This window comes from Myxine glutinosa, chromosome 2 (assembly GCF_964187855.1).
Source record: "Myxine glutinosa chromosome 2, kmMyxGlut1.1, whole genome shotgun sequence".
Lineage (NCBI taxonomy): Eukaryota > Metazoa > Chordata > Myxini > Myxiniformes > Myxinidae > Myxine > Myxine glutinosa.
Genome location: NC_136262.1, coordinates 43,866,599 through 43,888,977, shown reverse-complemented (window position 1 = coordinate 43,888,977; position 22,379 = coordinate 43,866,599). Strand labels below are relative to the sequence as shown.

At 46.2% G+C, this 22,379-nt stretch overlaps 1 protein-coding gene across 1 annotated transcript in view; it reads right to left on the bottom strand.

The window, feature by feature from the left end:
* The window catches only part of LOC137422386 (CUB and sushi domain-containing protein 3), a 1,172,941-nt gene that overhangs the window by 500,039 nt on the left and 650,523 nt on the right, over positions 1–22,379 (bottom strand). The window contains 2 exon segments of the mRNA XM_078772588.1: positions 4,821–4,977; positions 5,968–6,137. Of these exon segments, the coding sequence (XP_078628714.1) occupies positions 4,821–4,977; positions 5,968–6,137 (327 nt within the window).

Here is a 22,379-nt window from a genome sequence, read left to right as displayed (position 1 = left end):
GAAAGGTGTATGCTGCATGTGTGAGAAGTGTTATGATTTATTGGAGCGAGACATGGGTAATGAACGTAGAGCAGCAACGAAGGCTGGAAAGGGTGGAAATGCGAATGGTTTCGATTTCAGAATTCAAAAAACACGGTACAAAGAGTGTGACGAATATTCACAAATTTGCATGAATTTTTAAACAAAACCGAAGTAGAAGCACACAGTAAAGACTGACGCAGCAAAATAAACAGCAAAAATCGACAAAACGACCTGGACTACTTATCTTGTCATTCTAATGACATGTCAATGCGACTAGGTGATGAACTAACATGAGAGAGAAGAAGGAAAGAAATCAAGGTGCAAATCGATGGGGAAAAGCTAAGAAGGTGTTCATGAGACATTCAATATAATGGGTGTAGGTTGGATGACCTCAAGTAGTGGTGCATCACCAACTTGAAGTGCTGGGGAAGGAAGAGTGGGTGTATTTTTTTCAAGCCCCGTGCACTAATTCTAAATAAAACCTCAAATCAAAATAAAAAAAAGATTTCGGACTGAAGCGGGAGAGTACAACGTTAGAAAAAGATTAATCAAAACACGAGTTGCGACGACCTTGGTAGAAAGTTGGTAGAAAGCGGCTCATGCAATTAAAAGTAGCTCATGAAGTATTTTGTCAGCAGCTATGGATAAGGTCAACATTCTTTAATCAGTGGTAACAATTAACTATGGGTTTGTCCAGCATGCAAGTTCAATATGAATGGACAACATTCTAGAAAAGTAATTATGTCAATTTGCTTGTGAAAACCAGACGAAGCAGCTGAGCTCGAAAGCAAAATGCTCCACATTTCTGGAGCTCTCCGTGATTAAAGAGAGTTCTTTTTCATCCTGAACCGATCACAATATTCGCAATTGCAAGTGAAATATATTCAATTGCGCTGATCAATCGAATGACGGTGAACTGAACGAGAAAGAAAATCAGACTTTTCTTGCGACGCCTTCGGCGGATTTTTTAACCCTCTCAATTATTTGGAGGAAATCAATCTTAAGTATTTGGACGAGATCAAAAAATGACTGCTGAGAATATTACTGCATGTTGGCCAAACATTTTTACTCCATGATTAGGAAGCATTTTTTTTTGTAAACTTTTTTTTGTAAACTTAATTTTTTTATAAACTTTTCTTTTTTGTAAACTTTTTTGTAAACTTTTTTTGGTAAATTTTTTGTAAATTTTTTTGCAAACTTTTGTAAACATTTTGTAAACTCCAAATTTTTACAAATAAACCATGATTAAGATATTACAGGAAATTAATTTTAACGCTGTGACACATTTTTCCCATTCAATCATACACGGCACTCGGCTGCTGTTTTTATAATTTCTGGAAAAGCAGACGTGTCGCTGATGCAGTGGCCCTTTGGGGGTTCGAGGAGGAATTTGGTATTTCACGCACGGCTGCTGGTGACAAAAGCCTGCTCTGTATGAATGACACCGTGAGATGTTTAAACTCCACGAGCAGCAATCAATTCTGGCGGACGAGTGCCGGCAGCTTGATGTCCCCACCGACAGAAGGCACACTCAATGATGCAATGCACGATCTCCAAAGAACCAGGTTGACATTATAAAGTAGGTTCGAAATGGACCCCAGGGTAGACAGCTTAAAGGTGATTGTGCCAACTAAGAAAAAATTCCAGAAATATCCAGAAAAAATAGGTGTTTGCTCATGCTATTTGAATGGAAGTCATTTTGTCTCAGAAACGTTTTGAAATGGGATATAATTTTGACTACCCCTAGAAATTAAATATGCTGTATTGAAAATGTGAGAGGGATCCCATTAATTTGAATATCAGGTTTGTATGAAATAGGAAATAAACGTATTTATGTGTAAATGTGGTGGATTGTGGGTCCATTGAGAAGAGCAGAAGACACAAGCGACCGCTATTATCCACCCCTATGATCGCACTATTTTCCTTCATCCGGTGTTATTATTAACAACCTCACCCATTAATCGAAACTACTCCTCCATACTGATCTTCTCATCAATTGCAGATGTGGACATGCACTAAGGCTTCCTGTTTTGATAACCTGGCCATCTTGCTCCACTGGATGGTTATAGGCAGTGGTGTAGTGCCAAATGTTGAGGTGCCAGAAGTCTGCAAAAATGTGTCAGCCGTGACGTCATCAATAGATCTACGATCACATCACGTTTTAACATGACACTGACCATTTAATTTACACTAAAATGGGTGATAAATGAAATACGCACAACGCACATTTTACCATGATAGATAAAAACAACAGCACAACAGGCATTTTAAGGCCATTTTCCCTGCTAGAGCGGGGGTTAGCCTTGCGGTCCCCATGACAATCTTCTCCATTTTGCCCTATTTTCTGCATCTCTCCTTGTTAACCCCCTTGCCCGCATTTCTTTTTCCACCATCTTTAGCCAAGTCTTTCTCAGTCTTCCCCGTCCGCTACTTCCTTCTACATTAATTTCCATCACTCTTCTCAACCAGTCACTTTCATCCTTCCTCAACACATGACCAAACCATCTCAACCTGTTCCTCTTCACAGCATCAATCACAGGCTCTATTCCCATCATCTTTCGCAATTCATCATTTGTCTTCCTCTCTCTCAACGATACTCTGCACATCCACCGAACCATTCGCATTTCCACCCTTTCCAGCCTTCGTTGCTGCTCTACATTCATTACCCATGTCTCGCTCCCATAAATTATAACACTTCCACACATGCAGCATACACCTTTCCCTTCAGCTTCAACGACACTCCCCTCCTCGTCAGCACACCACTCAGTTCCCGAAACTTCTTCCATGCACATCGGCAACTCAGTTATATAACACATACAACATTATAACATAATGTTCTGATAACAGAACCATGATAGATAAAAGATACGCCTATTTTACCACAGACACACACACACAGACACACACACACACAGACACACACACACACACACACACACACACACACACACACACACACACACACACACACACACACACACACACAGACACACACATACACGAGGATTTGTTTTTCAGAATTGGCATCATTTTCCTCACTCTCAATACCCCCCTCTCTACAGCAGGGGTCATTAAACCACTTGCACTACTCCATGTGTACACAAGTAGTCTCTCCATACTTGCAGAATGTGGGGGGTTAGAGGGGAGGGGGAGGGCAGGGGAAGAAGGGGATGGCGTTATTCAATGCTCATGACCTGTCCCTCGGTATCTTGAGCATGCATGCAAAGTGTGATGAAGGTTGCCTTTTTATTTATTTTATTTATTTATTTTTTGTTTTTTTGTTTTTTTGCCATTGCCAGTTTTTATTCTATAATTATCAAACAAACTTATCATATTGCCTTATTTTATGTTGTTTGATGATCTTTTTCTAATCTCTTTCAATTCAACCAATTTTAACACACAAATATAAGTTACTGCGCATTTACTTTGGTTACAATCTCAATAGCACAATGGGGTGTAAGGATACATAATGAGGCTCACCCAGGACTTAAACAGCCAAACTTAATTTTCATTTTGACGGCCAAATTTTAATATTATGCAAATGATAATCAATTACTAATTCCTGCCTTGTTGGCACTTTTTTCACATCTGTCAGCTCTTCCATGTGTACTTGTTTGATTTATGGAACTGTCTTTCCGCAAAGTATGATGAATATTGTGGTGTGCTCAAGGGAGAGGGGAGGGGTAGAGATAATCAATCGTGGGTGTGATTAAAAAATTCTGGGTGAACTTTGACAAGATTGAGGATGTCACGAGAAGTGGAACATTGGAAAGGACTTGCAATGGATGTGTTTTGAATGGAAATAAACTAGTTACAATTTTGAAACAAAACAGACTCGGTGGCATAATGGTTGAGAGGCCTTGGTTGAATTAACCACTCTGTCTGGGAGGCAGGCGGTTCAATTCCGACCCTCACCAAGTCATAACAATTACTTTTAAAAAACCATGTTATGTGGTGCCCCCTTGCTTTATGCTTGGCATTTAAAGGAGAGAGCACAGAAAACCAAATCTTTTGGCATCCGTGGAAATAAGGAAATTTCTCCATTGCATTGCACTGCCTTGCATCTTGCACTGAGGGCTGCCGCTGAGTTTAGAGAGAAAAGTGATGTCATAAAGATGGCGTCTCCAGTACCCAGGGTGCTCTGGGAAGTGACAACACTTACCTCAAAATCAGTGGCCATATTTCTCGAAAACAAAGTCCAGCGTTTCATGTATTTGTCTGCATGCATGTGCTTAATTTGGCTGACAGCTCCTCGACGAGTCTTCTACACTGTAGAAAAAGAAATGTACATCTGCAACCCCTTCATGATTTTTGGAGTGTGCTTGCACCTTCACTGTACTTACAAGAAAGAAGTCCTTTAAAATGCTACATTTAAATGGTACAGATTTAAAAATATATTTAGGGTTAATAGAGTGGCGTGTGAGCTTGACCAGGTAGCTTATGGCAACTTCTCCATACAGGGGTGTGTGTGGATGCAGGGAGTGTGATGTCTTCCAGAACTTCCAGGCAAATAATCCAAATATTAGAATCAAGACCTTGTGCTTCAGGATTTGACTTGAAACACCAAAAAAAATGAAAACCCCTCACAACTGATATTTTTCAGCTTTTAGCAGAATATACAGCTTGGAAAGTGAGTAGGTGTTCGGTATCTTTCGCAACATAAGTAGGGCACACAAAGAATGACTACAAAGTAATTTTAAATTTCAAGTGCCTAATTGGGTGAGATAAGCACAAAATAAACTCTCCACGACAAAACACAATTGTTTTTGAGGAAGGGCAATGCACAAAACGATGCTCACTTTTATAGGTCAACCTGAATCCTTGCTGTGAGCTCAAATTGTCACTGTTGAACTCAAGCAGCAGATGATTAGATGTGCTGTTGAGGGTGACGCCTCGCATAGAGGTTCCCGTGAAAGTCCCGAGACTAGGGGCGGAAGTGTTTGCACCATCGTGTACCTGGGAAAAAGGCAGCCAACGACAAGTGATGAGCTCAAACAAAAGGGTAATCCTGAGCCACCTTTGAGTTGCGAACGAAATATCTGAACATTGCGTTACTCGTTCATTCTCCGAGACGAATCGTTATCCTTATCCATTTGACTAATGCACAAAGAGCTGTAAACACCTTTTCAGCTTGCATGGTAATTTGCCTAGTATACCGCTGCATGGTCATTTCTGTAGCAATCGCAGCATCAATCACTCCGGCTGTTAATCATGCAGCACCTGACGCTGGGAGCCCTCTTCATCTGCAGCCGATGTAGTTCTAAATTACCTTTTAAATCCATCCCCGGCCTACACCAATATGAGACACTATTCTGAGCACGTTTCTTTCTCATGTTTGCCATTTTGTATTTTTTTTTTTCCTGATCCTATATTATTCAGAGTAGGAAACATCTGGCTGTGCCAATAACACAAAGAAAGCATGGAATTAATGCGCTCCATTATTTATCTTCTTTCAACTCTTTGCCAACCTGCATTCTGTTGCCCTCTTTCCCTCCCACAATGATCCCCCTCCAATAAACTGGCCCCAACCCTATCCCCCTTTCATATAACCACCAACATCTTTAATATGGCAACAGTTATCATAGTGAAAATAATAAGCAGTAATTATATTTGCACTGCATGTTTATGCATCAGGTACAAAGTCTTGGATTGTTTCCAAATATTATGGAGGGAATATCGACAACATTTCTTTTTCACATGTGAAATGCAGAAGGACCCTCAAGTACAGTGTTGTGGATATCAAAAGCTGCACTTTACCCGTGTAAGACCATAACACAAACTAAACCCTTGTCTCTTCAAGACAAAAATGAAGGAAACATGAAAACTGCAGATAAAAAAATCCCTTAGAACACATCGGATGCGAAGTTGTGATGTAAGACGATCAAATGGAAAGAAGATCAAATGGCAAGGAGCAAAGTATTGACAGAGACCCTCGCTCCAACTAACCTTCAGAAAGTCTTTCTGACCCAAATTGAAGTCGTTGGCAGTAAGCCGAATGCCACCACCTGGTTGTACGATAATGCTGTACACGCAGGAGTGTAATCCACTATATGCTCGTGGGTATCCGGGAGAAAGCAAGCTCCCTTCGCTGCCATGCAATGATGTGCTACACTGGGCTGTCAAGGGCACAGGAAAAACAGAATCAAAACAAGTACAGATACATTCAAAGTACACCACCCCCATGCCAAATAAAGAAACAACATATCTTCCAACACGCGACAATTATGGGGCGCCCTTGGCACCTAACGCTGCCACCGTACAGCGCTTGGAAACGGAATTGAGTGGTGTACAATAATTCATTGATTAATTGCGTATTTAAAATAAATAAATAAAAATTGTAAATTAATTAATTTCTTAATCAATATTGTTTAGTAGTATACCCAAACGACCACTGTTTCATCTAAACCTGTAACTTAAAATGTGACACACACGTATGTGACAAGTACAAAATAATTAGATTTTGGTGAAGATCCAGATCCAGCCATAAGTGATCCAGCGTCTGGAGATGGGATAGGGAGGGTCGGAGAACAACACAAGTGCGTGCACACGCGCGCACATGCACACACACACACACACACACACACACACACACACACACACACACACACAAGCTGAAGTACTTGGCGTTGCCCAGGGAAATTCAATGAAATATGTGTTGAAATATTTCCGACATGACAAATTGGGAAATATGTTACCCTTATGGTTTCGTATGAATTACCAAGCATGGGTATAGTAAAATGCACTTGGACTGTTTTCACTTCTTTCTGTAACTTTTCTTTTTATAAGCAGGGACGAGCAGCTCTATGAGAGGACCGCGTTGTTGTTCTTGTTGTTGGGGTGCCTTTTTGAATAGCGCATGCGCATACACTCGGACGTGCGTTGGTATGAGGTAAGAGCATCGCGGACTAAAATCGCGATTTGTTTGAAGAAACCAGAATAAATTTAGCAACAAAGACAACATGAATGTTTTCATATCAATCTCGTTTCACAGAACTTGACACAAATTAGGTGTAATTATTGAATAGCGCATGTGCATACACTCGGACTTCCCCTACCGACCAAGCCCGTTTCAAATTATCCCTCTGCCACCCTGAATTAACATTAATAAATAACATTAATGAATTAACATTAACATTAACAGAAATAACATTCACGTCCATACATTATATGTAATCAGTTTATGAAGCATGTTACGTCGCAAAACAAAGGACAAGACCCGAACTGAAAGACAAAAAGACGCTAGTGTATGCGTATAATTTAATGACTGGTCGAATTAGGTAGCGCATATTGCAACGGATATCCTCATGATTCTACACGTCGCAGCTGGTGATCACACTGTGGTCATTTTTCTCTTGTAAATACAATAAATCACTTCAACCTCAACATACGATCTTCACAAAACATATTACTCGATTGCTCCCAAGAAAAACGCAGCCAGTGTGTAAGCAATATACTTGCCCAAGGCCTGAACATGGAGGTGTTATAATAAACCTGTGAAAAGCAATCTTTTTCAGGGGCACATGTAAAACACTGTAATAATAAAATGTATGTTGTTGACAACAAATTATTATACGACCTCAACATACCATCTTCACAACACATATTTACTCCATCACTACTGGGAAAGAAACCCAGGCATTGTATTAGCACAGTACCTGATTGAGGCCTGAAGGCCAATTATCTGGTTTTATCTGGAGTCAATTTTTTATCCAAACATAGCCACATACTTCCTCTGATGAAAAAGGTCATGCAAAGTTTGGTTGCACGAGTTCTTGCAGGGTCCGAATGCATAAACAAACAAACTTTCTTCTTTATATATTACATATACTTCATCTTGTCACTGCAGCAAAGGCTTTTGTAAAAATGAAACTCTTGGCACGAGAAGAAAATGCAATATTTACAAGGGTGCTGCATTTTATGTTGCTTCCTGCCAAGTTGTGTGTTTGACGAGCCAAGAATGATTCCCTTGTTGTGCATGGCATTTGTGCCAATGCTCAATCTTATCTTCTTTGTGCGCAAATATACCTGAATTTTTCTCACATAAACACAACGAACCTTGCCTCATGAGATTCCACAAGTCCACATGAGCTTCAAAATCTACCTCATGCGTTGGATAACTGGATGTTACACACTCCCTTGTGATCACATCCAATAATCCTATGGAACATTGTGCAACGATTACCTATTGTCCAACTGTCCCGATCTGACGTTATGCATACCACTTCCCAACCAACTGTTGAAATGTCCCACTTCTCGTGTGAAATGGACAAAAGTAGAGACACAACGAAATGTCAATTTTACACCTCATGAGTGACATCGGAGCCCACAGCGATTCTCGTGTGACTGGCACTCACTACGGCAACCAAAACGACTGTTGGTTTTCAACAGGATGTCAGGATCGCAGTAAACCTCAATACACACTACATACATGCAGCCAAATACAAGAGACACGTCACAGGACTATTAGACAAATATTTGACAAGATGGGTACAGAGGCAAACTCTCAGGAAGGAAAAACTGGAAATTTGGAAAGAGGTGGTCTTGGGGAGGGATAATGGGGGAAGAACAGGTGAAAACAACAGGTGAAACACCCTCTTCTGGTGAAATTGCCAAAATCAAGACTCTCTGCTCACCTCCACTCCTTAATTCCTCTTTACTCCCGCCTCTGGAACAAACTCCCTCACTCTCTTCAATCCCACTCCTCCCTCCAGGTCTTTAAAACAGCTGTTCACCACCATCTCTTGTCTTCTCCCATCCAAAACCTTGATATCTTCTACCCCCGTTAATTCACCAAGATACACTTTATTTTGGAAATCCCGACTTCTTTCTTTCCTGGAAGTTCTAGCAGTGTCCATGTGTTTTATATCTTTCCCACCCCCCCCCCCCCCACCTCCGCCTTCCCTTGCCCCCTCCCCCCAAGCCCTCTCCCTCCCACGGATCTTCCGTTGTCCCTGTTCTCTGCTGTTGTACTTGTGTGCTTCCCTCTCTCTCCCCATTGTTACAGATTCGTCACTTCCGTTGTTGTGGTTTTCATCCACTGTAAACATTTTTGAATCCATGTACTATTATTGTTGTCGTTTGGGGAAAATAGATATTACTATTTTCAAAAGGTAAAAAAAGTTAATGTTTAAAATGAAACCGGAACCGGACGATGACGAAGAGGAAGAAGAGGAAGAGGAGGAAGAGGAGGAAGAGGAGGAAGAGAAGGCGGAGCGAGTGAGTCGGACAAGAAGCCGAGCTGCTTCAAGGTCTGGAGCGAACGATTGGCGAGCGAGGGTCACGAGTGAACTTTGGGTTTCCCGGGAAAGGGATTCCTGTGACAGAGTTGTTATCGCTGTGACAGATCAACCTGCGTGTCAGGTTTTGCGGTCGATTCCGAAGAGAATCGTTGGAGTGCCGTTACGCCACGAGAACGGGCCATCGGCCATTTTTACCTCGTGCAGGACTTGCGCTTCGCTCAAGGTTTCACTTCGTTTCAACCATTTTCACCGCATTCAGACCTTAATCTGGTGTGCGTGTGTCACGTGACTTTTGAGTGGGAAATCTGCGGTTCGCCGATTTGGAGCCGTGGAACAACCATTTTCACCGCATTCAGATGTTAATGTGGTGTGCGTGTGTCACGTGACTTTGGAGTGGGAAATCTGCGGTTCGCCGATTTGGAGCCGTGGAACGTCCATACCCGAGGGTGTGATTTCCCAGTCGCCTTGAGGCCACCTTTGCGCAGCTTTGGCAGCGGGACTGTGACTGTCATCTGAACGGGATTCTGGTCTCGATTGGACATCGTTCTGACGATCGCTGGAGCGGATCGACTTTGGCTTGATGCCGGAATAGAGACATTGGGGAATGTTATTCTTTTCGCTCACTTGGAGCACAGTGAGTTATATTGTATGAACCTGATGGTACCATCATAGGAAATATATATTGGTTGTACAATTGATTACTATTGTTGTTGTACTGTTATTCTTGTGTGATCTTAATACAATATTTGTTTGTTGGTAACAATTGGTGTGGCTTCACTATTGATCTTTGACATACAGAATAACACATCTTTCTGCCGTGACTCCTCTCGGGGCTCAGAGGTACACCGTGACCGGGGTTTGGGGAGGAGCACGTAACACCATCTTGTCTCCTGCTCCCTTTATTGTATGTATTGTGTCCGTTTTTTGTTTGTGATTGATGATAGCACTTTCACGAGCCTCGATCTCGTATACAAAAATAATAATAATAATAATAATAATAAAATCTCTTATCTTCCCCCATCCAAAACCTTGATCTTTTCTACCCCTGCTAATTCACCCCAGATCCACTTTTTTGAAATACCAACTTCTTTCCTGGAAGTTCTTGCAGTGTCCATGCGTTTTATACTTCTCCCAGCCCCTTCCCACGCCCCCTCCCCCCAAGCCCTTTCCCTCCCACAGATCTCCCGATGTCCCTGCTCTCAAATGTTGTGTTTGTGTTCTTCCCCTTCTCTCCCCATCTTGTCTACCGCTCCCCTTATTATATGTTTTATGTGTATGTTTGATTTTTGTGTGATTAATGTCAGCTATTTCACGAGCCTCGATCTTGCATCCAAAAAAAAAAAAGATCATGGTTATGAATGGCAGATGATCTGAGACAGTGGTGAACAGCTTTCTTGAGGACGTGGAGGAAATAGTGAGATCAAACAGAATGTGGAAATTGGTTCCACAGTTGGGAACAAAGAGGAACAAATGAATGGAGGAGAGCAGTGATTCTGGATTTTGGGAGTTTCACAAGAAGGGAATGAAGATTCTATGCTAAACTCATGAAACTATGATCAAGAAGTTCCTGTTCAAATAATCTTTGTTGTTTAATCTGAAAATCATCAATCCAAAAAGCGCACCACATAAAGTAATTTTCCTAATTCTATAGTTCACCTAAGGATTCACTTACCTCAGATGAAACAGCCACAATACATGACTTTCAAAATGACGTATGAATGCTAATGGTGCATGCACTGTGTTTCCAGTGACCAATTTCTGCTGGTCCTGGCACTATTAACCTTCCGCTGCTATGGAAAAATCTGTAAGCGAAATAGTCTTGCAAACATAATTTTCAGCATTTTCAAGAAAGAGTGGCAATCTCCGGGTGGTTAACCATAATTGTTGTGTTCCTGAATGCAAATCCGACTCACGACATTAAACTCACGACATAAAATTACAGGTACTGCAGACTAAAGTACACCATACCGTCTACAGGGGAATCGAACAGTGTACGACATTCAATGCAGCGGTGACGGAGCTAAAACGGATTTACATTAAGAAGCGAAGCATGGTCTATTCCCGGCATCTGCTCGCAAAGCGGACTCAACAGCCCACAGCGACGCTAGACCACTTTGCACAAGAGCTGCGACGTCTGCTCGCTGATAGTGCCCCAGAGGTACGGACACACGAGCAAGTACAGGACGACCTTGTACGCGATTCTTTTGTCTCAGGAATCAGCTCTTCAACCATCAGACAGAGGCTTCTTGAAGTTGAGGACTTGACGTTCACGGAGGCTTTACGGCTGGCTCACGTCTACACTTCAGCTCGTGAACAATCTGACGCTTACGATCATACGCTTGTCACTGCAGGGATTTCTCGTCAAGCAGGACCGGAGAGAGCTACCGCCGAGGACACGGAAGCCGACACGGCATCACTGCCGGAACCCCTGGCCTCTCCCGAGGAGGACCCTGATTCCGGCTTGGCGGCAGCTGCAGCTGCGGGTCCAAAGCCCGGACGAAATGCTACATGCTATTTCTGCGGGAATTGACAACATCCCCGGTCGGCGTGCCCGGCTCGGGAAGCGATATGTCATCTGTGTTCAACAAAAGGGCATTTTGCAAAAGTTTGCCGAAAAGCTGCGCGGGGCAAACAAACTCGCGCGACAATGAATGTGCTTATCGCCGGGCCAAGAGGCCGAGCACAGAGCGGGGCGCCTCACCCGCCTTTGATGAGTGGCGTACCTCCTCGTGGGCCCCTGGCTGCGCGCTCGACCTTGGTGAGATTCATCGGGCCGCCACAACAAATGGGGCAAATACGCCCGAACGCGGAGCGACTGTCCTTGGCTGGTATCCGAACGTCTCATGATGGCTTTGAGACTCCTCGCGCGACTTTAGCACCATCCGAAGGCTGCTCGTACAAACTACAAGCTCCTGTTTTGGCACGGAAGACTGCAGATGGCTTTCAAACGACGCGCTTGACACGAGCGCCCTCCGGAGGCTGCTCGAACAAACGGAGAACTGTAGCTGGCGTTGGATCTACACGCGAGGCGCGATCGTCCCGCTCTGATGGCTCGGCATCTGCCGGACCACCTGGTCTGGCTCAGGCCAATATCCCACTTATGATCGAGGGAATTTTTGCACGGGCTCCAGTCGATACAGGGTCCCATGTAGTTATATCGATCATGGACTGGTGCAAAAACATGGATGGCCGATCCTCGGGACATGCCGTCGGATCTTTATGGCCTTCCAAGGGCTTAGGCTCAACACAAAAGGGGAATGTCGATTGAAGCTTGTGATAAAGGGACGAATGTTTCCAGATGTACATCTCATGGTCTTACCTGCTCTATGTGCTGATATATTGTTAGGACATGATTATCTTAAGCGACATGGACGTTTGGAAATGGAATTTGGTGGTACTGATACGCTTGCTGTTTGTGCACTCGCAGGGATGGAAATTGAGCCTCTGTCGCTGTTCCCCAATATGACCACGGACTGCACACCGGTAGCGGTAAAATCGCGGCGCAACTCACGAGCTGACGCGCAATTCATTGCGGAAGAGACAGCCCAGCTCTTAAAGGAAGGTATCATAGAACCTAGCCGGTCGCCGTGGCGGGCACAGGTCTTAGTGGTGCGAAGTGAGGCGCATCGCAAACGAATGGTAATCGACTATTCGCAGACGATTAATCGATTTACACAGCTGGATGCCTACCCCCTTCCGGGAATGGACGTTGCCCAGTACTCAGTCTATAGCACTCTCGATCTACGTAGTGCGTATCATCACATCCCCATCTCTGGGGCCGACCGCATCTATACCGCCTTTGAATCGGGTCAAAGGTTATACCAGTTCACCCGACTACCTTTTGGGGTGACGAATGGGGTTGCCTGTTTTCAGAGGGCTATGGACGACCTCATCGCTAAGGAGAACTTGACCGATGTCTTTGTATATCTGGACAATCTTACGGTTTGCGGGCATGACCAGGGGCATCATGATGCGAATCTGAAGCGCTTCCTCGAGGTCGCGCAGAGGTATCGCTTAACCATGAATGAGGCTAAGTGTCGTTACTCCATGCGCACGATAGATCTTCTGGGGTACACCGTGACCCACGGCTCTGTTGCTCCTGATAAGGAGCATCTGCGACCTTTGCTCGATATGGCCCCGCCCTGTGATCGAGCTTCACTGAAGCGTGCTCTCGGGCTGTTCGCCCATTATTCTAAGTGGGTGCAAAATTTCTCCGTGAAACTCCGCCCACTTGTGGCCTGCGACGCGTTCCCCATGAGCCCAGCCGCCTTGGCTGCCTTTCGGGGCCTTAAGTCCGACATCGCTGGCGCCGCTGTGGCGACGATCGACGAGAGCAAATCTTTCGTCTTAGAAAGTGATGCCTCGGATCATGCGATAGCAGCGACTCTCTCCCAGGGGGTGGCGCCCTGTGGCTTTGTTTTCACGGACTCCCACCTCCGTCGAGCAGCGGCATTCGTCTGTCGAAAAGGAAGCGTACGCGATCGTCGAGTCGATTCGGCGATGGCGTCCGTACTTGCTAGGGTGATGCTTCCAAATCATCACGGACCAACAAAGCATGGCGTTTAGGTACGACACCTTACATGCTCAACGCATTAAGAATGAGAAAATCACTGGTGTATCGAACTCGCCGACTTCTGCTACACCATCAAATATCGCCCGGGGAAGGATAACCTGGTCGCCGACGCCTTATCGAGGCCGGCTACGTGTGCGGGTCTCATAATTTTGGAGGGTCTGCACGCTTTGCACGACACTATGTGTCATCCTGGGGTGACGCGTTTCACTCATTTTGTGCATCGTGGTAATCTGCCGTACTCGGTTGAGGACATCCGCCGGGTCTGCCGCGACTGCGCTGTATTTGCGGAACTCAAACCGCGTTTTTCCAACCCTCCCATGGGGACGCTGGTTAGGGCTACTAGACCGAGGGAGAGATTGGCGATGGATTTCAAAGGACCGCTGCCGGTGTTGAGTAACTCTCGTTATCTGCTCACTATCGTTGATAAGTACTCGCGATTCCCTTTCGCTTTCACGTGCGGGGATATGACGGCTGCCACAGTCATACGGTGCCTGCAGAATTTGTTTTCTATGTTTGGGTATCCGGCCTACGTGCATACAGATCGGGGTGCGGTGTTCCTGTCCCAGGAAGTGAGGTGCTTCTTGCTCCAAAATAATGTCGCTTCGAGTTATACCACTCCGTACAGACCACAGGCAAATGGGCAGGTCGAACGCTTCAATGGGATCATATGGAGGGCCGTCATGCTAAGCCTCAGGACCCTTGGCCGGGGCCTAGATAAATGGGCTTGGTCGCTACCTGCGGCACTGAACTCGATCAGGGCTCTACTATGTACGGCCACCAACCAGACTCCTCACAAAAGACTGTTCCACCACCCTAGAAGCTCGGGTAGTATCCGATCTTTACCCAGTTGGCTCGCTGAGCCGGGGCCGGCCTATCTTAAACGTGCGGTTCACACGAGCAAGTACGATCCCTTAGTGGATAAGGTGCAGGTACTCCAGGCTAATCCCGAGCATGCTCGTGTGATGATGGCAGATGGTCGTGAGTCCACTGTCTCCGTACGCCATCTCACCCCTTGTGGGGTCATCGACCCTTATAGGGACATCGACGAACTGATTTACGAGTCTATGGACTCTCCCGAAGCTCCGCCTATGGAGCATCTGCCATTCCTCCCTTCGCCAGATACATCCCTGCCTGAAGGCACTGAGGTGCCCCCTCCAACACCTGCCTCCAGCGGCTACTCCGATGCAGGGGACTCCGGGCTTGGGGATGTCGTACCCGGTAGTTTCCGGACCCATGCTGGCAGGGTAATTCGCCGCCCTGACCGCTACGGATGGACCAACTGACATGGATTGACATCACTAATCAATTAATGCTGATGCACGCTTGATTCCTGCCTAGCGGCAGTGTAGTTCTAACGGTGGGGAGAATGTCGTGAAAATGTATCAAAGTTGAACCCAGGTGTGATGCTCACTTAAACCACTGAGAGGCGTCTATAAGACCTCGGACGTCCGCGACTCCGGGCCACTCCTGCGACATTATTCTTTGGCATGTAGACTCGGATGGTACGTACCCGCTCATATTCTAGGCTTGCTTGCATTGACTAATATTATCGATCCTTCCTATATGATGCCAAGATCCTGATATATATTGCATGATTGTATTTTACAGGATGATGCCAGAGATCTGATTGTTATTAAACCTACCTATTGGACAAAGTTGTGGACTTGATTGATTTTCACAATACACATACTTTTGGTAAAGTAGTGCAGCAAAGCATTGCGACCGGATATAGTACTGAGGTACAAAAAAAAGAAAATAAAGCATTGCTAATTGAGGTGTCAGTACTCAGCGATTTTGGCCTGAACAACACAGAAATCAAGAAAATGACCAAATACCAAGTTCTCAAAAATGAAGTGAAAAGATCCTGGAAGCTGAAGAGCATCAAAATTGTACCAGTGATTATTGGAGCAAAAGGATCCACAATATAAATCATTGATCCAATTTGATCACGAAATTTTTTGATCACGAGATGTTCTCAACACCCGGAAGGGGCGAGTGCGCAAGCACGGAACGACACTGGCAGGATTGGCGATGCTTGTGAAAAAGTTTGCTGCGGCCGTGGACCGTGGACCCCTCAGTCATGTCGGCCGAAGTCCGTCTGCGGATGCTGGACGAGTTGGTGTTGGCCGGTCCTCGGCACAATGACGACGCCATGAGCGTGAAGAGCTTGCTGGACGTGCTGATGTGCCTTTTCTATGAATGCAGCAGCTCGGCTATTCGTCGAGAGAAAAATTTTTCTGAATTCCGCGAGTGGGCAAGGCCTTTTGCTGACAAAATGAAGGAGATGAGGTTACACCATGACTTTGAAATGCTGAAAGTTATTGGCAGAGGAGCATTTGGAGAAGGACTCCGTCGTGATGGAGCTGGAGGCGGAGGTCGTGACGCGCTGGGTGGATGTTGGGCGTGGCAAGATGGTGACTGCATGCAACTGCTCCGTGTTGTGACCGAGCGTTTATCGCACGACAAGCACGGTTCTGAGAGGTAGGTGAGAGAACGGATACAGTTCGGCTCCAGTCTCCAGGGAATGTGCGTCACGAATTGAAGGAACCGTGAGTGTTACAACTTTGAAGCGTCGGACCTCGTGTTCGGGCGGGAGCGGGTTGCTCGGTGAGCGGCGCCATTTGTTGTTGCGAGAATCCATTTCCACAAGTCGAGCTTGACGGATCGGCAGTGACAGCTTGCAATCATCAGCCTTTTTGCCACGTGTCATGTCGAGCTGGCCCTAGATCGGGTGACGACCCACTCTGCCCCAGGGTGCAAGAGTTGACAAAAAGAGCTCAGTGGCGCTTCAGGTTGCACTGTGTGAGAGCTCTGCAAAGTTGATTTAAAATTTCTATGTTGGATCCTGCTGCTAAATTATTATTTTGTTTGTTTTGATTGATTCACCAATGCAAATAGATATTTTCTTTTTCTGTCTGTATAATGTATTTGTTACAATGTGAAATTATTTATATTGTAAACTTGACATTATTAGTCCTTGAGTCATGTACATTTTTTTTTTTTCTAATAAAACCGAATTGAATTAAATGAATTAGAATTTTTTAAAAATAAAAACAACCTTACAGAGATCTTAAAAACTATCCCTGGGAGTAGTACTGCAAATGAATTGCAGTTGGAAGCTGTCTGGGGCTCGGTGACGATCCTGAAAAGAGCCCTTGGAACAAAATTTGAAGAACAAGAAAACTCCACAAATTGGTCCTTACTGCAATGGACAGACATGGATAGTTCAAGACCTAGCTAGGTCGGATAATTTGTACCTTGGCGAAGAACGAATCGTCATTGCGTGGACGCACGGCTCATTTACAGGAAACAGATCCAGGCCTCCACGTCGGCCTCTACCTATACTAAGCCTACAGCGGATCATTCGTGATAACCAATCACTGGCAGCAATGCACAATCACAACCGAACAAGCAGGAGCCGCATGCAGTGAAGGACCCTCCTAGGGTCCATGTTGTCATGGAACGATAGCGAGAACAGGGGTACACATCGAGGGAGAGAGAGCAATGATATGAGCCATTCGGAGCCAATAGCTAATACCTCCCATGGCCGTCTAACGCGAACCAAAGTCAGAGTATTCATATTAGTAGATGCGTGGCTGCAGCCCCTCGCGACCAGGCCTCGCTCGGCACATACAACGAACGTCCTCATGCATGTTAAAGTCAAACGTCAAAGATATCGTACTCGCGTAACATGGCGATTCATGAGAATCACGGAGAATGTCGCCTACGGTGAGGCCCGCTCAGGCGACCCACATTGTCACATCCACAGCGAGGTCCCCCTCACCAGATCCCCACACCGGGCGATAAATGAAGGCCCCAAGAGGCCTCCGTTCGTCTCGGACACTCAGGTGGGCATGACGCGTCCCGTCCAGCAGCACAGCGCTCTGTGGATCGGTAATTACCATGGATGGATCATGCACGGCATGCGATGTCACATGTAACCTAAATTGTCCTCCGGAACCTAAATTGTCCTCCGGAACCTAAATTGTCCTCCGGAACCTAAATTAGGGTTAAGGTTACCGGCGGAATGGAGGATGAACAGAGGCCGCCCAGCTATACCGATCGGATCGGCTATACCGAATCGGCCCAGCTTTACCGATCGAATCTTCTGCGTTGGGCTCAGACCTAGCTGGATCGCTCCACGCACTGATGGCGAAGTGACACACTGACACCGTGGAATTCCGCATGACGCGAGGTGATGCACTGATGCCGTGGAGTTCCGCATGACAAGCGACGCGAGGTGACGCACCAACACCGTGGACTCGCACGAGAGGTCTTGGACGGATCCCTCTATCGACAAAACGAGAGGATGTTCTCATCCTCATCCACTCCATCCTCCGAGATTGCAGCTGCGCTAGCTCTGTGTACCGAAGTAGAGCGACCTTCGCTGTCTAGGTCAGAGGGAGAGTTATGCAGGCAACAACCGGACGAGGCATCTCGCAGTCTCGATCCCGAAGCGAATGACTTGTAAACAAGCCAAGAGCTCTGTTCAAGGGCGAACAGTCGGGCGGCGCCAACGTGTCCAGCACGGGAGGCAAGGGAGTCAGGCTCCGCACTCAGTGTTATCGTCTCCTGGGTCACCGTGTACCCCAAATGCACTATGGTCCGAGCTGATAACGGTACGTGGCCTCGTAGATAGCTAGTCTGTACCCCGAATGCACTATGGTCTTAGCTGATAATGGTATGAGTCCTTGTTGATGGCTAGACGGCTCGGGCATGCGGCCTGTAGGAAGCGCCGTAAGTAACATTATGACACGCACGTATTGAGCTGGAGCGGTCAGTTTGAGGATGTCTGCAAACCGTGGAGTTACCAAGGTAGATGGAAACTTGGATAAACGAAACTCCGGTGACGGTGACGTCATCGATCGCACTCGAGACGCATGCAATTGGGCCGGACAGTTAACGACGTTAATGACGCCTTAGGGCAAATGCGTGATTTTAGAAGGCCATCACTCTGGGCCTTAAGACCCGCGGACTGGGACTGGACCGATGGTGCCGGGCACCGCGTATTGGATCCTCAATGTCGACCGGATCGGGTGCGTGCGGGGCGGGGTTGACGGCGAAATCCCCATCATCGGATTCCCCGGGATGAGCTCCAGCCGAGTGGTATCCCCGCACGGAGCAAAATGACGCACCGAAACTATAGACTCGCGTCCATTTGGCAGCAGCACTCGAGCGTGCTCGGGATTGGGTACCGAATACGAACCTTGTCGACGAGCGGGTCGTATTTACTCGGGCGAACCGCGCATTTGAGGAAAGCCAAAAATGTCGAACTCGGCCTGTCGAACCAGCGCTGGGCACGCCGAGTCGAGTGGGCGAGCACGTGGGCAGCGATAAATTGCACATCCTGAAATAGCGTCTCGTTTGATAGCTATCAGGGCGCGTTTGTCAGGAGTTAGATTCGGGAATAGCGTCAACAGTTCCATAGCCATTCCCACCAACACACGAGCAGAGAGGATGGTGTTCCCACCTAACTTCATTTCCGGCCGCCCATGTCGATGGAGGAAATCGTGTCGAAAGGTGGGCAAGACCGTTAGGCGGTCATCCGTATACAGCCACGTGAAAAAGTAAGTACACCCCATGTAAAGTTTTGACTTTTTCAACATATTTCAACATACAGCTATTTGATCTTCATTTCAACAATATTGATAGATAAACAACAACATGCATTTTAAAGGCCATTTTCCCTGCTAGAGCCGGGGTTAGCCTTGCGGTCCCCATGACAATCTTCTCCATTTTGCCCTATTTTCGGCATCTCTCCTTGTTAACCCCCTTGCCCGCATTTCTTCTTCCACCATCTTTAGCCAAGTCTTTCTCGGTCTTCCCCGTCTTCTACTTCCTTCTACATTCATTTCCATCACTCTTCTCAACCAGTCACTTTCATCCTTCCTCAACACATGACCAAACCATCTCAACCTGTTCCTCTTCACAGCATCAATCACAGGCTCTATTCCCATCATCTTTCGAAATTCATCATTTGTCTTCCTCTCTCTCAACGATACTCTGCACATCCGTTGAACCATTCGCATTTCCACCCTTTCCAACCTTCGTTGCTGCTCTACGTTCATTACCCATGTCTCGCTCCCATAAATCATAACACTTCTCACACATGCAGCATACACCTTTCCCTTCAGCTTCAACGACACTCCCCTCCTCATCAGCACGCCACTAAGTTCCCGAAACTTCTTCCATGCACATCTCACTCGAGCAACCGTTGCCGAGTCTGATCCACCTTCTCCATTCAGCATGTCTCCGAGGTAGCAAAATGTTTTCACACCTTCCAGCTTCATGCCGTCTCCAAGATCCAACTCAACATTTCCTCCATCTGCAACTCCCTCTGTGCACACCTTACATTTGAATGTAGCTGCCACACTGGTTAATGACCCTCTCAGACCACTACATTTTTGATGAACCCACTCAGCGCACATTGTACACTGAATGGAGTTCACTCCGACACCCTTGCTACACACAGCACAGGGCCACTTCCCAGTTTTTCCACCTCACCACATGCTTTACCACTTGCCATCACCTTCGTCTTTCCGATATTCACCTTCAGACCTTTTGTCTCCATACATTCCTTCCACGTGTTCATCTTTTCCTTCAGTCCATCCATACTTTCCGCAATCAACACCAGATCATCTGCATACAACAACTCCCACGGTAAACCCTCCTTTACGTTCTGAGCCAGCACCTCCATCACAGCTACAAATAGTAGTGGACTTAGTACCAACACCTGATGCGCTCCCACCTTCACCTCAAACTCACCACTGTTTCCGTCCTTCGTCCTTACAGCTGTGCGCGCTCTTTTGTACATTGCCATCACTACTCTGATCAACCATTCCTCCACTCCTAACTTCCTCAATGCCCATGTCAATACTTTGCGTGGAACCCGATCGAATGCTTTCTCCAGATCAACAAACCCAAGAAACAACTTCTTCCTCTTCTCCATGTACTTCTCCTGCAACTGCCTCACAATGAAAAGCGCGTCTGTCATTCCTCTTCCTGGCATAAATCCAAACTGCATTTCGTCGATCTTCACTTTCTTCCTTATCCTCCTCTCCAACACCCTTTCCAATACCTTCATTCCATGCTCCAATAACTTTATCGCTTGGTACGAGCCACACTCCAGAGGGTCACCTTTCCCCTTGTATAGAAGGACGAGGGTACTCAGTTCCCAATTCCACTGGAATGCGGCCTTCTTTCACCACCAGATTACAGATCTCTGTCATTCTCTTCACACCCCAACTTCCTGCTGCCTTCAACATATCTCCCACAACTCCCGTCGGCCCTCCCGCTTTTCTACCCTTCATTGCTTTTATCGCTTCCTCAACTTCCTTCTCAGTTATCTTCTCTGCCGGTCCTAAAACTGGGTTACTCCCTAAAACTGGGTTGCCATCCCATTCATTCTCTGTATTCAACAGCATTTCCATATATCTTTTCCATCTTCCTTTAATTCCATCTGGGTCGACAGCGATTTTTCCCACTTCATCCTTCAAGCAACTCACCCCCATCACATCACACCTCTGTTTCGCTATCTGCTTTGCAATCCTGAATACTGCTTTCTGACCCTCTTCCGAATCCAAGCGTTCTCCGAACATTTTCAAACATGCCTCCTGCGCCTTTGCTACCTCTTTCTTTGCAGCCTTCCTGACTGCCTTATAACTTTCATGCTCTGCTGTTTCTCCTCCCGTACCCTTCGCCTTCTGCCACTCCTTGAACTTCTTCCTCTTCTCGTCAATCCTCTTTCCAACTTCATCATCCCACCACCATGTTTCCGAGTGCCTCGGTGGTCCTTTTGTCCATCCACATACCTCACCAACGGCTCCCAACAGACTAGCTTTCATTGACATCCAACCACTTTCAAGCTCAACCACATCATCCTCTACCCTACTCAGCCTATCTTTTAATGCCTCCCTTACTGTCACCTCTTTCAACCTCCACACCTTCATTCTCGGTTGGTACTTCACCCGCCGAGCTCTCCTCGCACCTTTCACCCTTACGTCGCAGACAACCAAGTGGTGCTGTGAAACAGCCTCCTCCCCCGGGATCACCTTTGTGTCTCGGAGGTGCCCACTATCTTGCCTATGCACCATCAGGTAGTCAACGGTTGTCGTCGACCCACCTGACGTGTATGTAACAAGCTTATTATCCTCTTTCTGGAACTGAGTATTACAAATCAACAAATCAGCTCCATCAGCAAACTCCAAAAGCCTTTCACCTTCTCCATTTCTCACACCATATCCGTAACCCCCATGAACTCCGTCAAAACCATCCATACTCCTTCCCACATGTCCATTTAGGTCTCCTACTACCACAACAACTTACTCATCTTTCACGTTTTCCATCAGCTTCTCTATCGCACACCAGAACTTGTCCTTCTCTTCATCGCTTCGACCAACCTGCGGAGCATATCCCGAGATGACGTTCACCAAGAGCTTTCCAATCATCATTTTCACCATCATCAACCTATCACTCACTCTAGTCACACTCACCACACTGTCTACAAACTCCTCAGAAAACAGGACACCAACACCATTCACGCCCTC